The sequence below is a fragment of the Dermacentor variabilis genome, chromosome 1, assembly GCF_050947875.1.
Source record: "Dermacentor variabilis isolate Ectoservices chromosome 1, ASM5094787v1, whole genome shotgun sequence".
NCBI lineage: Eukaryota > Metazoa > Arthropoda > Arachnida > Ixodida > Ixodidae > Dermacentor > Dermacentor variabilis.
Genome location: NC_134568.1, coordinates 207231007 through 207245120, shown reverse-complemented (window position 1 = coordinate 207245120; position 14114 = coordinate 207231007). Strand labels below are relative to the sequence as shown.

Sequence of the window (14114 nt, the reverse complement as noted above, 5' to 3'; positions counted from 1 at the left end):
CACCTGACAGTCAGCACTCATTATATATATATATATATATATATATATATATATATATATATATATATATATATATATATATATATATATATATATATATATATATATATATATATATTGTCCTAGCTAACTTACCAAGCTTTTGAAAAAACCTATACTTTCTTCAGAACATAAATCGCGTGGATGTTGTTCGCGTTGATCTAAACTTACAGCACCATTTCTTGCTCATCTTTTTCTAGTAATTAGCCAAGATAATTAACTTTTTAAATACAGCTTGAAACGTTCAGGCGTCAATAGGAAAGTTGTGGAGCCTCAAAAATATTGCCCAACCCAGGTACTTCCAACGAGATAGACTTAGCAGGGCCGTTCCTATTCGGGAAAAACGAAAGCCCGCGGAGTTTAAAAATACCACCTGACAGCGCGCTCTGTGTACCCGAATGCGCCACGATTACAGCGCTCTCGTGAGTGACTTGCAAAACATCGCCTTCCCTTCACTTGCGAGAAAGGGCTGCAACCTTTGCTTGGCTCCGACGTTACCGGCAGCGGCTGGCGACGGCGCTCCGAAAACCGCTTCGTCAGCAGCCGCTCGCGCCTGTCGCCGAAGAACGCGCTGTCACCAGCCGTTTATTCGGATATGACAAGAGCAATTTTTTTTTTCACCGTTCAAGTCGATGCGGAATAGAAAAAGTATGCACAAAACATGCATCATGCACCTGGAACCGACTGGCGTTTATCTCAGAACCAAATAACGCGAAGCTCTGTCGTGGGCAGCACGAAAGGCTCGAAGTGAGCGATGTTTTTTACAAAGCACGGTTGAGAGCGCTGTAATCGTGGTGCATTTAGATAGGTGCCGCACTGTCACGTGGTATTTTTTAAACTCCGCGGGCTTCTGTTTCTCCCGAATAAAAACGGCCACGATAAGTATATCTCGTTGGAAGTGCCTGGGTTGGGCAATATTTGTAGAGCCCCACAACTTTCCTATTGACGCCTGAACGTTTCAAGCTATATTTAAAAAGTTGATTTATCTCGGCTAATTACTCAAAAAAAGACGAGCAAAAGAATGGTACTGTACGTTTAGATAAACGCTAACAGCATCCACGCGATTTCTATTCTGAATAACGCATAAGTTTTTTCAAAATCTTGGTCCAAGTTAGCTGGGTCACCACACATATATATATATATATATATATATATATATATATATATATATATATATATATATATATATATATATATATATATATATATATATATATATATATATATATATATATACACACACACACACACACACGTGCAGGAGGAGCTTAGACATGCTCAGCACCTCAATACAGCCACGGCACGCACCAGTTCCGGTACTTGGGCAGAGGCACGATACTGCCAGCCTTGAGCATAAGGTCGAGAAGGTGATTGTTCTCGGCCTCGCTGCCGTCGCAGATGTGCACGGCACTGGGTTGGCACAGGCGCTGCTTCTCCTCGACGTAGGCGCGAACATGGTTCGGCAGCACCGACAACGTGGCCGGCTGCGGCTGCTGTTGGAACGACGTCGAGGTACTCAGCGCGCGAGCGCACGCGCTCACGGGAGCCAGTTGCGACTGCAAACATTTCAGGGACCTGCAGAGAACGACACGTTGCAGTTCAGGTAATGTAGAGAGCTGCAACTGCCGCATAACGAGCAAATTCGCTGCTCAGTATGTCAATGCCCTGAATCGAGGCTGTTCAGACGTCATGTGTTGCCAGCGCGCGCGCGTGTGGAGTCATAGGAGGAAGGGAATTCCCGGTTGGACGAGAATACACTGGCATCTGTTTACAGGCAGCTAACACTACCCTTGTCTTGCTTCTCTATACCCCCCCCCCCCCCCTACTATAACGTTCCCCCCAAAAAATACACAAAAAAAGAAGCCGGTGCGTTATCAGTGCACAGTACAGCTGGGTTAATCGTTCCCCTCGTACTTTATGCCCCTGGAGAGAGCCAGGCGGGCATGAGCCTGCATCGAATAACCTGCACTATGAGCTGCTGTTGAAAACGATTCGAGCACCGCTTGTACGAATCCTGCACAACGTACTAGCAATACGCAGAAACTTGTGGCTAGGTCAGTACGCCGCCTTATATCGTCCGATATTTATGCTGCAAAATGGTGGCACTACGAGATTTATTATAGTTCAAGGAGCGAGGGTGATTGGAACGAACTTTGCGCGCCACCCGAGACAAGTGAAATCAAGGAAGACCACACGCAATGTCTCGTTACCGAAAGAACGGACGACTAGCCAGACCACTTATTTCCTATATTGTATGGCTCGCAGCGCATGCAGCCGAGGTCAGAGAAACCGCACGAGTTCTTCACCACCTCGACGCGCAACAGAAGACGTACGTCATGTTATCACACCAGCCGTCTTAAGGACACTTATTCAAGGTGAACTGTATTCATGACGAAGAGGTGCACAGATAAGTTCGTGCGAGTGGCTTCCTGATACCAACCAGACGCAGAGTCTAGAGGATATCAGCTGTCACCTCATTGCACTGAAGAATGGATGCGAGTTATCTTATCGATCATCCATGCGGACGAATGCCCGTGAATTTCCATGGAAACGCTCGCATGCAAGCCGCAGCCTGCAAGTGCACTGCAACGGTTATCTCACGGCGGCCCGTCCACTTGGTCACAACAGCCACACGTGTACCTTGCTCAGGCATAAGTTCAACACCGAGCACCGTCGCGGCGCGCGAGGACCGGGATAAGCTTTAAAGTATAATAAGAAAGCTACAGAGAACGAAGCCTCCAGGAGAGCGCGTGCGAACGTCGATGAGGCTGGAATGCCTAGACCAATGTTCACGATGGTACACTAACCTAACTAGACGGACTATCAGCAAGGACACAAAGGTAATTCACACTGACAGGGTTCGTGTGGGAAGGTATAGTACCGCAGCAGAAAAAACGAAAATTGGTCTACTGACCAGACACTGCAAGCGCGTTCATACAGGTGGTTAAACAATGGCAAAAGTCCCGTTGTGTCCTGGCAAACATGTCGGTTAACTTGCCCGAGGAAGAGGTGCCCATGCAAAATAGGCGACGGGTGCTGAGCGCATAGGCGCAATGTTAGGCCAGCAAGTTTCAGCCAGTGCAACAGTTCACAAGACGCTCGTGCAGCTCCTATCGTGAAAGGTCACAGTTGAGAGGTGCGAGACATCAACATGAGATCAACCAGGGCTTGCCCAGGAGGCATAATGAACAAGTGTTGCCAACCGTCCTGGATTTTGCAGAACCACCCCGAATTCCCCACTTTAGAGGAAGCTTTAGCGCCGGCCCAACTCCAATGCGGCCTATTAAAACACATGTAAAACGCAGGGACACTTTTCGGAGATTAAAGAAATTTGTTGCATTTCAGAGAGGGTGCTCAAGTTTAGCGACTCTTGGAAGCAGAATTTCGGTATAAGGCCTGAAATTCTCAAAAGGAATTTTCAAAAAGTGGTTAGTTTGAAAAAAAAAAAATAGAAGCACGAAATTGGTAGCTCTGCACCAAGAACAGTTCTATAGGCTGCATCCATTAGAGAATCGAAAGCGGGCAAATTTGATATATCAATTTTTATCTTAAGTTAATCGGTTACATTGTTCACGAGGGTTTTGCAAAAGTCCTACTCGCACTTCAGCGGTCTATTTAAGAGCCATGTATAATACTTCAATATTATAGATGCGACTTGCAAAATTTTGATATCGTTATTCATAGTTGCAAATTAGTTAGTTGCAAACCTGACAGTGTTTTCTGAAAATTTACGATTTTCAACACTTCTTAATAAAACATTGACGGCCTAAATAAAAAATGTACTGCCAATAGTCACTAGATTTTTCTTTTAGAAGCAACAAGCCTAATCAAAATTTGGTGCAGTGGTTACCGAGGAAAATTATTTCTCCTTTCACATGTATTTAGATAGGAGCCCCGAGCTAAAGCTACGTCTTACCCTGGTCATGGACGGTGTTACCATCGGCCAGCGGGGTAGATGACCTTCTAGCGTCTCCTGCCCCGCTGGGACGAATCGCTTCGTGAAGACAACACTGCGGCCCCTTCGGACAGGCGTGCGACGCCAGTTAAGCGAGACAAGTTTGGCGAACCGAGTAATGTTTGTTGGTTCACTGTCGCCTTCACGGATTAATGAGAGCAAGAAAACTCCTCGAAAAGGGTGTTCTAAGACAATTTTCTCAAGGGCCCCCGTAACGGCCACGGTCGTCTGACAAACGCTCCAGCTAAATGCGAGGTCATCCCAGGAACCAAGACGCGCCAGCGTGACAACTCCTGTCTACGAGACTCCTCTTTTTTTTTTTTTTTTTAATTCAGCGAACAAGGGTGCCGGAATGACTGTGCGCCACCTCGCCCTCAAGGCGGATCCTTCGGCGACTTTGGACGCTCCGATTGGACGAGGGTGTGACGGCAGATTTTCCTGGCCTAGGGGGACAGAGGTTTTTCGGCTGCTCAGATATGCTCTGGTATGTGATCTCCGGGAAAGATGTCTGCTGACCTGGAGCTCATACTACGAGAACGTTGTACTGCACACCGTGCTCCGGCCGGTACGAGTACCCGTTGTTGTTTGTAAATAAGTTTGCATTTCCTGTGTAAATAAACTCCCTGTTCCGTTACTCAATCCTCTCGACCCCCTGCTCTTCACTAAAGAAGCAACCCTCGTCAAGAAAGCACGGACGACGGCGTGGGCTCGCTACCCGTTACGAGACGCACCGGCGGCGTAGGCTCGAGAACGACCTTCTGTGCGACGTCAAGACTCCGAGGCCACGACTCCCGGCTCCTACAACCGCCATTCCTACCGTTGGTACAGCGGCACTCGTAGCCGTATGTCGCTTCACAATTCGGGTGTTGAAGCTACCCAAACTGCTCAAGGTTTGCCAAACTCGCGCTTTTTCTCCGCCCTTGTCAGTTAAGCAGCGGCGGAGAGTTGTCCATTATCAAAAGTTCAAGGAAAGATAGAAATAGAATTTGGAACTTCTTATTACAGTCTGGAGTCAGAAGTAACTGCCATCTAGAATACGAGAGCCTCTTGCGAGCAAAAAGTTATAATTGATTAGCTTAACGCAACAGAACGCACAGGGCAGAAGGCATAGACACACACAGACACTTGTGTGTCAACGCGTTTCTGTCCTGCGCCTTTTGCAGCGCTAAGATATTACCAAATAGTACGCTACGCCACACGTACTAAACATGCACTGTTGCTATGTTATCCTGCAGAATTAGAACACGCACACACTTGCAGAATGAAAATGGCGCTGAAAGCATTTCAGCTGATTTTTTTTTAAATATCTATGATAACTTCCAATCACCTCCCTCGCCCCACATGGCCCCCACCTTCGTCACAGGAGAGTCCGCAATATTAATTCTAACTGGCAGTACAGATCGGATCAGGCGCAATGCGGACCTGGGAGGCACAAAAAGCGAGACTGGGTGTGTGTGCAGCAGTACTCGTCAACAATGCGATACTGACGAGCCGGACGGCCCACTTCTGGAACAAGGCACGAGTTGCGGACGCATTCAGACAGGACTGGCGAGAAAGGCAAGCGGAAATGAAAGCGCTGCAATTCACCCTGCTCGACATCAGAAGACAAAAGTGCGTTTGAAGGGCCACTTCTATAACATGATCATATATTAAACGTCAACCAACGCTTCGTTGCACAACCGGTAAATAAAATTTTAAAAAAATCTCAGCAATGAATCACTTTCTTACCATTTAAGCAGCTATCACTTCGAACAGTGACAATGCGTTGAAATATTCGTTGCAAAAACACGGCGCAAGCTAAGGTTTACAGACAGCAATTCGAGGCAAATTATGACACGGAAAATGGATACACGAAAACAAAGCAACACAAGGGACGAAGGTTAATAGAGGAAACGAATTGGACCCTCAAATCGCAGGTTTTAACGAAGATCAGGTGGGGCGCGCATTATGCAAGGCGCACCGAAACAGTGGAGACCGCTCGCCGGCAAGAGAACGAGCGTTCCCCTCACCGTCCGCCGTCCCGTACGCTGTCCGAGGCAGGGCCTACGCGCAGGCCAGTCGCGGCGGCGGGGGTCCTCTGGCGGACCAAGAACTGCGTCGATCCGGAGGCAGACATTTCGGAACTACACGCGACAAGTACTTCAAGTGGGCGGCTACGGTCCTGGCTGTGCTCATCACTAGCCCGTCACGGCGCCATACCAGCCGTTCTTATAGCGCCGCTCTACCCCTCGCCGCCCTCCTCGCCCAGCACCGCTGATCCAATGGCGGCCAGCGGCTGACGCAACGTCACACACTCCGTGACGTTGCGACGCGGTGCTGAAGTAAAACTGCCTCCCAACATCAGCGAAGGATGGAAACTGAGAAGGGAATCACCACCTCGCTCCCCCCCCCCTACCGGCCAACAAGTGGTTTTTCAGTTTTTTTTTTTTTTTTTTCTGGTGCCCCTTATCCTCGTGGCTTGCTTCCCTTTTTTTTGTATCTGCTTTCCCCTTTGCCGCTGGCAAGATCCCCAATGCAGAGGACATCATCTGGAGCACAAACAGCGCATTATCATGCACGTGTATAAGAGCGATATAAACGTCACTACGTAGGATGATCGAAAGAAAAAAAAAAAAAGTTGGCAGCGCTTCAAGTATAAGGGAAGCAGACATTGTCATATTGCGGGTACTAAGGAGCAATTTGCACGTGCATGTGACAGAATTGATAAATGTCAAAAACACACGCACAAAAATGAAACAACGCCTTCGCGACAGGGTCACTGCTCACGTGCGATGCCTCCTGGGTTTAGCTGGCGGCGCTTTTGTTCTACGGCAATGCCGAGTCGTTAAACAGGAAGAACGGAAGAAAGACATGAAGATAAGCAGGGCCTCTTGACGCGCACATGCAAGTTCGATACTGTCGCAGAGGCAATAAACGACGGATGCGCACCCTGTCGGCATCCTGAGCGTGTCTAGAACAGGCTCCATGCAGTAATTGAGCGCACGTTACCGGACGAGGTCCCCTTTATTATCCGCGTACATAACGTCACCGCTAAACGAGACAAGTGGCACAACACCCAAGACAAATTTCTTTAGGAAAGGCAACGGTCGGCGTGAAGTAACATCTCTCTAGCCAGCGACGAAACAGCGCGAAGTAAACCGCTTGGCGAATGATACACTGAAAAAAAAGACTTTTTTTTTTTTTTGCTCTTTCTTGAGACCTCCCAGCATTTCGAAAATAAGCATGCCGCCGCTTCAGTGCACTTCATCAAAGCTCTGTACCAATGCCGAGAAAAGCGCGCTTGAAAACCACGGATACGTTTTTTGTGTTCTATCTAATGCCATCGCCTTGCTGCCAGAAGCTAATGCACGTACATGCTACGTCAAGCAGCAGTACCGCGATGATTATGGGCATGAACGGAGTGAAGGTAAGCGTAGTACAACTTTACAAAACCGGAGGAATAAAACCCGCTCTTTGCTTTAAATTAAAAAAAGAATAACCTCCATCTGTTATACAATATTTCCATCGCGTGAGGATATGCACTGAGGTCCAGAGCACCTGACGAATATGACGAACCTCTCGTACGCCGCTACCTTGCTGAGAAAATTCCAAATCGTCAACCTACTGTACTTTGCCACAAAACAAGAGAACAGTTACCCAGTTACCACGGCACGAAAATACGGGCCAACTACACCGAACAAGTGCGAAAATAGTGTGTGTGGTGCGCGTGTGTGCATGCGTGCGCGCGTAAGCCGCAATTCAAACTCGCTTGGTCAAAATAGGCTCTCGAGTCTCCTATTCACACTCAACGCTACAAGCGCCACGCGCAGCACTGCAGAAAAATCTGATGATAATGATGATGCTTGGCGCCTTGTAACGGGCTCTAAGCATGAAGTGTTATTTCACCAGCGCACGTGCTTCTGATTTTTACCAAACAGGGCAATGCGACATCAGAACAGGATCCGAAAGCGCTAGCTCCCGCTGGCCACATGCTAACACGGCTTCGCTCGATGCAAAGCAGGGCTGAGGGCAGACCTGCTGAACGCGTCATAAATGTGTATCTACAGCAGTGTAACGGCAGGAGGAGAAAGAGTGGCGAAGCGAGGCTTTGGCAGCTCTAAAAGCTGAAGTTGCCCGCCACGCATTGCTACGTAGGACGTACATCCCGACACGCCTATTGCACTAGAGCTATTAGACTAGTCCGAAAGAAGGATCCGGCTGGCAGGTACCGACTGCTAGAGAAAGTGGGCGAGGCTGCAGCGAGCCTTATCACACGCTTGAGCGGTCCGCGCGGCCAGAGCTGACACTCCACACTGTCGACAGAAAGGCCACGCGAGTGAAACGAGGACCGCAATGCGGTGCACAAACGCTACAAACGTTCAAGCAGGCTGCTTTGTGCGGCTACACACTCGCGCTCAACGCAGACGCAGCAGAAAGATTCTCTTGGTGTGGTCACCGCAAAACTCGGCGTGTTTCTAGTGTGCTCTCGTGAGTGTTATACCCATGCCTTGCAGGCCACGTATATTTCGGCGCAAGGCAATAAAACTTACATTTCTGGGCTTCCCGTGAGCAGCCTACATAGCAACGGCTCTACTGTTGGGAGATTTTAGCGCACCGCTCTATAACGTGTTACCACCCCACACAGACGCCAAATGGACAGCTGCAGCCGCAGCTCTTGTCCTAGCAAAAGTAGAAGGAATCGAAACAATCATGTCGATAAAGTAACACCTAGAGGTTTCTCATATTCGGGCATTTCCGATGACGAATCGAATATCGAGGTTTTTAGTTGTTATTCGAAATTAACAGGCAGCATTCGATTCTACAAACCGTATTCTGATATTCTGCGAGTAGTATTCGAATATATGCCAGCTACTGAATGCCTCCGAAGTGAGCGGCCAAGAGAAGCAGTACGTGTGGCACGCTAACAGCTTCAACAAAGAACGTCACAAAACAATGAAGCCTAGCGTTGCTTAACGCGAGAAACCTACCTGTAATCGCCCAGACAAGACAGGCGCGCGCTGAAGGTAGACATTGCGGAAAACACACATATAGTTGCATTAAAGCACGAAACTACCTTGCAATATCTGAAACATCCGTGACAGGTGAAAGACTGTCGTTCACTTGATCAAGCACAGCGTAAAACCGCAGGAAATCGCTTTTTACAGATAACGATAAGCAGCTTGTCTTGCATGTAAAGTCGGTATGCCCGAGGCTCTCAATTTGCATGGTGCTTGGGCACAACGCAAATGAATACAAACTAACCCAATACGTCACGCTTCTTCAAGTTCCCGAATTTTGTAACGCACATAATCTAAATGAGACGGCGAAGCATGTTCACGCTTAGCGTGAACGATATATGTGGCCTCATCGGTGTTTGAATGATCCATTAGAAAGAGTAAAAACAGAACGCGTTATATATATATATATATATATATATATATATATATATATATATATATATATATATATATATATATATATATATATCAGTATTCGAACACCCCCATTAACATCCCGCCATGAGACCTGAGCGCGTGGGTTTAACACCCTAGAAATCACAGCGCGCAGTTGAGTGCGCCAGGTGTTCATGCAGGCGGGACAGGGAGGTGCCCAAATCAACGCCGACACAACCCGATATACAAAGAAGTCCACAGCGCTATACCGCAGCACTGGCACCAGCCATCTTAAATTTCACCCCTTTAGTGACGTCTCAATGGAACCGCGATAGCGACGTCTACCACAGCAGTACCCCGGCCTAGCCATTGTCTTCGCGCGTTCGCATCAGACGGAGGGAACTGACTCGCCGCGCGCCTGGGCAGATGCGGTATCGTCGTATCGGTGCTAGTATGACAGAACAGCTTCGGTTGCTAAGGCCCCAGCGGCTGCGCATTCCAGAGCGCTGCTCGTACATGCCGCGCCATATAATGAACTGGTATATGCACTGAGGTATGTGAACGCAGAACAGCTGGCGACTGCGGTCAAGCACACGCCAGTGGGGCTCGAAACGCAGTTCCGCACTAAAGTACAAGAATGCTGCAAAACAAGTGCTCAGCGCCGTCCACATTCGCATATGTGTAATACACGACGGCTGGCAGGTGCGCTTCAGTATATTCCAATAGCAAATCAACGTATGTGTACAAGCACGGCCATATAGCGAGGAGGTATGAGAGTTTCGTACACAAGTGTCTTTTCAAGCAATGATGCAGTTGATTTTTCAGGTCGTGCACTCTACACAAGAGTGCACGACATTGCAGTTCATTTAAAAACACGCGCACACATTTCCCCTATGGCATCATATTTTCACGTTATTATTGCTTCTATAAAGCGGTAGGAAATCAGACGAGTGCAACACGCAGCCGCAACTCCGCGCAGTTCGTGGGTCAAAACCATACGGCGCAATCCGGCGGGCTCGAACTACCGCTGGAATAATACAAGGCGGCCATAACTCCTCCCGACAGCGCAGCCGCAAAACACACATTTCCGTCGCGTTCCCTTCCACTTCAAAGTGTCAAACGCTTTCGCAGTAATGACGTGACAAAATGCGCGACTCCGCCTGTTCGGACCGGCGATGCAATACACACACTCGCGAAACCGCATCCTCCACCAAGTTTCTCGCTCCGAGTGATATTCGCGAAGCCAAGCACAAACATATTGCACCACTATATAGCGAAGCGAACGTACACCTTTCCACTCCGCGTTACAAGCGCAAATTTCAGTTGCGCTTTGACCCTACAAAACACATGCGAGAGCGACATAATGCCACTGCTACATTTTTACACTTCTGATCACAAATTATTGCTGCGTACTCTACAACGACACACAAGCGTCCGCATTCGCACGCCGGATCCTTGCCAAACCTTGCTCGAATCAAAGGAGATTTGCGAAATCCTACTACTATACTGATACCGGGAGGGTGCAAGCGGCGTGCGTCATAACTGATATAACTTGTCCGCAAACCTAGGACGCTTAATTTTCTCACTTCCAGTGAAAAATGTTACTTCAACGATGAAGCGCTTAAGCGCATTAGCGGTCGTTCAGATAAGCCAGCAACCAAATATTTTCGAATATGATCACTTTCGGTCATTTCCACGCGCAGCGGATCTATGCCTGCACATTTGCTAGTTGGCTCGTTAAAAAATATAGCGTCGTTGTATTTGTCACAAGCATCCAGCGACTCCAATTGCGGCAGTTCTCTATCCAGCTAACATTAAACCGGTTGCGCGAAAACCTTCATGCGCCACATTCCAGAGCAGCATCGTAATTGTCATAAAACTCAGACGCCGTAATACTGTCAGACACGCCATATTTGAGGCTCGCCACCGAAGGGGGGTCCTTAACTCAGCAACCCAGCCAACAAGGAGGAGCTCCAGTCGACCACGCTGCGAGGGTGAACAATCGTGCTATATAGGAGGGTTGCCGCCAACGTTCTCTGGATCGGTGTCTGCCCGCCAGAGGCACTAGTCAGACAGCTTGCGCGCCTGGCCTCGGGCCAGCTCTGCACCGTCCCATCCATAAACTCGCGCGAAATCTATGCTACGAGAGAAGCCTGGTCTATAATCGAGCACGGAGATAAACCTTCGTGTTCTCGCCACCTAAACAATAACAAGATCGCTTGGCGTGCACGCAAGAAAACGAACAAAAAGTGTTCCTGCGCTTCATGCGACAGCCCAGAAAGCTTGCCGCGCAAATCAACCGTAAGAACAGAAAAAAGAAAAGAACAAAGCAAAAAGAAAGAAAGAAAGAAAGGGGAAGGCTTGCGCGTCATGCTACCTGCGCATCACGCAACCACGAGCACCATTGCATCACACGTAATCCCAGTGCGGCGCGACTGCTGCCCTCTCCCGGTCGGCACGCAACTGCACCGCACGACGGCCTCGCCCAGTGGCGAAGCACATGCCGCAATGACGGCACACGTACTTCCCATCTTCAATGCAAACAATAAGCAGTCTCAGTTCCCGCAAAACAGACAGCTTGCAAGCAAGCCGTGTGTCTGCAGTTACTAAGAATGGTGAAGCACGTCCCATGCAGCAACGCGTGCTCAGAGTCCAGGTCGCCTCGCTTTAATCATCATGCTTTTGCGTGCAGCTGTGACGCCTGCTTGTGCCCCCAAGAATGCGGTCTGTATTGGCATAAAAGTGAAGCAGTATTAATTCCGGCAACTTCCCGTATCAAGCAGGTGAAGGTGTAGAATTTCGATAACACTAAATAAAAGGTGCAGAAGGATTATCTTCCAAAAGTACAATGCTAACTAAAGTACAAGAACAACCTGTGACGCTATACCCCAATTTTAGATAGTCATTGTCAAGATACGAACTTGCCGGTTCAACATTTTGCAGTATATAGAACAGCTTGTGTACCCAGCATATGTAAATAGCCCATCGCCGTTGGAATTATCGGATGAAGTTACTACAGTGCTGCCACAGCTGCGGAGACCTTTGGCATCATAATTAACTTCGGTGTTTTGATCGGCATACAGCCGTTGGCCTGTTTGTGCTGATTAAAGTACGCTGCTATGGCTATAGGCTTGCGTTATCACTTAGTCGCTCGTATTAGGATGGTCTAGTACTGTTTATAAGACTGTCAGCGCGAACAGGTTTTGACACGTTCCACCGCTATTCCGTTCAATAACCCCACGGACTAAGCTGACTGCGTGCTTTCGAAAAAGCTATCAAGCGAAAAATGCAGCTTCTATGCAACAGTGACCTACCCCAATGAGGACATAACATTGTCCAAACTTTTTTTTTCACACTTCAAACGCTTAATAATATACAGGATGTTTCAATAATGAAGTGCGTAGTCTGCATGCAAGAAAGCCAAAGGGACGCTAATGAGAGACACTAGATCAGATTACACTGACAAAGTATCATCATCATCAGTCTGTTTTATGTCCACTGTATGACGAAGGCCTCTCCCTGCGATCTCCAATTACCCATGTGCTGCGCCAACCAATTCCAACTAGCGCCCGTGAATTTCCTAATTTCATCGCTCCACCTAGTCTTCTGCCCTCCTTGACTGCGTTTCCCTTCTCTTGCTACCCATTCTGTAACCCTAATGGTCCAATGGTTATCTAACCGGCGCTTTACATGACCTGCCCAGCTCCATTTTTCCCTCTTGAAGTCAATTAGGATATCGTCTATGCCCGTTTGCTCTTTGATCCAAACCGCTCTCTTGCTGTCTCTTAACGTTATGCCTAGCAATCTTCGTTGCATCGCTCTTTGCGCGGTCCTTAACTTGTTCGCATTGCAAGCTTCTTTGTCAGTCTCCAAGTCTCTGCCCCATATGTCAGCACTGGCAAAATGCACTGATTGCGCACCTTCCTTTTCACTGATAATGGTAAGCTTCCAGTCAGGAGCTGGTAATGTCTGCCGTATGTGATGACAAAGTATATATTCTTTCAAAACTATTGTTGTTAATTTCGCAATAAGAGGTTGTTGACTAGAGCAGAAAATGAAGGTCATGGTTCCTTCCATTTATTGAATTTAGCTCCGAAACCACAGCGCCAGTAGGTTGTGCGACGTCATTTATTTTTCGAAATTGGGCCGTTGTTGCTCAGTTATCGAATTCTGCCAGGTTCAGTCTGTCTCCTAAAATATAATGTAGTTTATCTTGACCCCTAGGTCGGGCACCAAGCAGACACCGTCAAAAATCCATGACGTCACGGCGAGACGATGCGGGAACGTCCAAGGCGGCGTCGTCATCGGTTTTGAGCCTAAGAGTGGCCTAAAGGCTGGTATACTAACACAGCTCAATTTGAACTACATGTACTAGTAAATTACCCTTCTACAATACGAAAATTACTTGAAAGAATAATAGATCGGCCAAAACTGGTTTAGTTTTTCTCTTTAGTGCCCCGAAGTAATACACTAAGTGAGTGAGTGAGTGAGTGAGTGAGTGAGTGAGTGAGTGAGTGAGTGAGTGAGTGAGTGAGTGAGTGAGTGAGTGAGTGAGTGAGTGAGTGAGTGAGTGAGTGAGTGAGTGAGTGAGTGAGTGAGTGAGTGAGTGAGTGAGTGAGTGAGTGAGTGTGTGTGTGTTCCCCAGCTTTACGCGGTACTGCGGATATAGCAAATAATAAAACTACACAATTCCGAATGCGGTTTAGATGTCCGTAAGGTATATCTGTGGGTTTAGTCTTAGACAAAAA

General features: G+C 47.9%; 1 protein-coding gene across 2 annotated transcripts in view; it reads right to left on the bottom strand.

The window, feature by feature from the left end:
* LOC142591482 (phosphoenolpyruvate carboxykinase, cytosolic [GTP]-like) overlaps positions 1-14114 on the bottom strand; it is a 65558-nt gene that overhangs the window by 16076 nt on the left and 35368 nt on the right. The window contains exons 1-2 of one of the 2 annotated variants that reach the window (XM_075703813.1): positions 6004-6178; positions 1348-1614 (exon numbers count right to left, since the gene is read on the bottom strand). In XM_075703813.1, coding sequence (XP_075559928.1) covers positions 1348-1614; positions 6004-6110 — 374 coding nt within the window. In that variant the 5' untranslated portion in view covers positions 6111-6178. Of the gene's footprint in view, positions 1-1347; positions 1615-6003; positions 6179-14114 lie in introns of those variants that run through there. The other variant, XM_075703818.1, reaches the window with a different exon arrangement.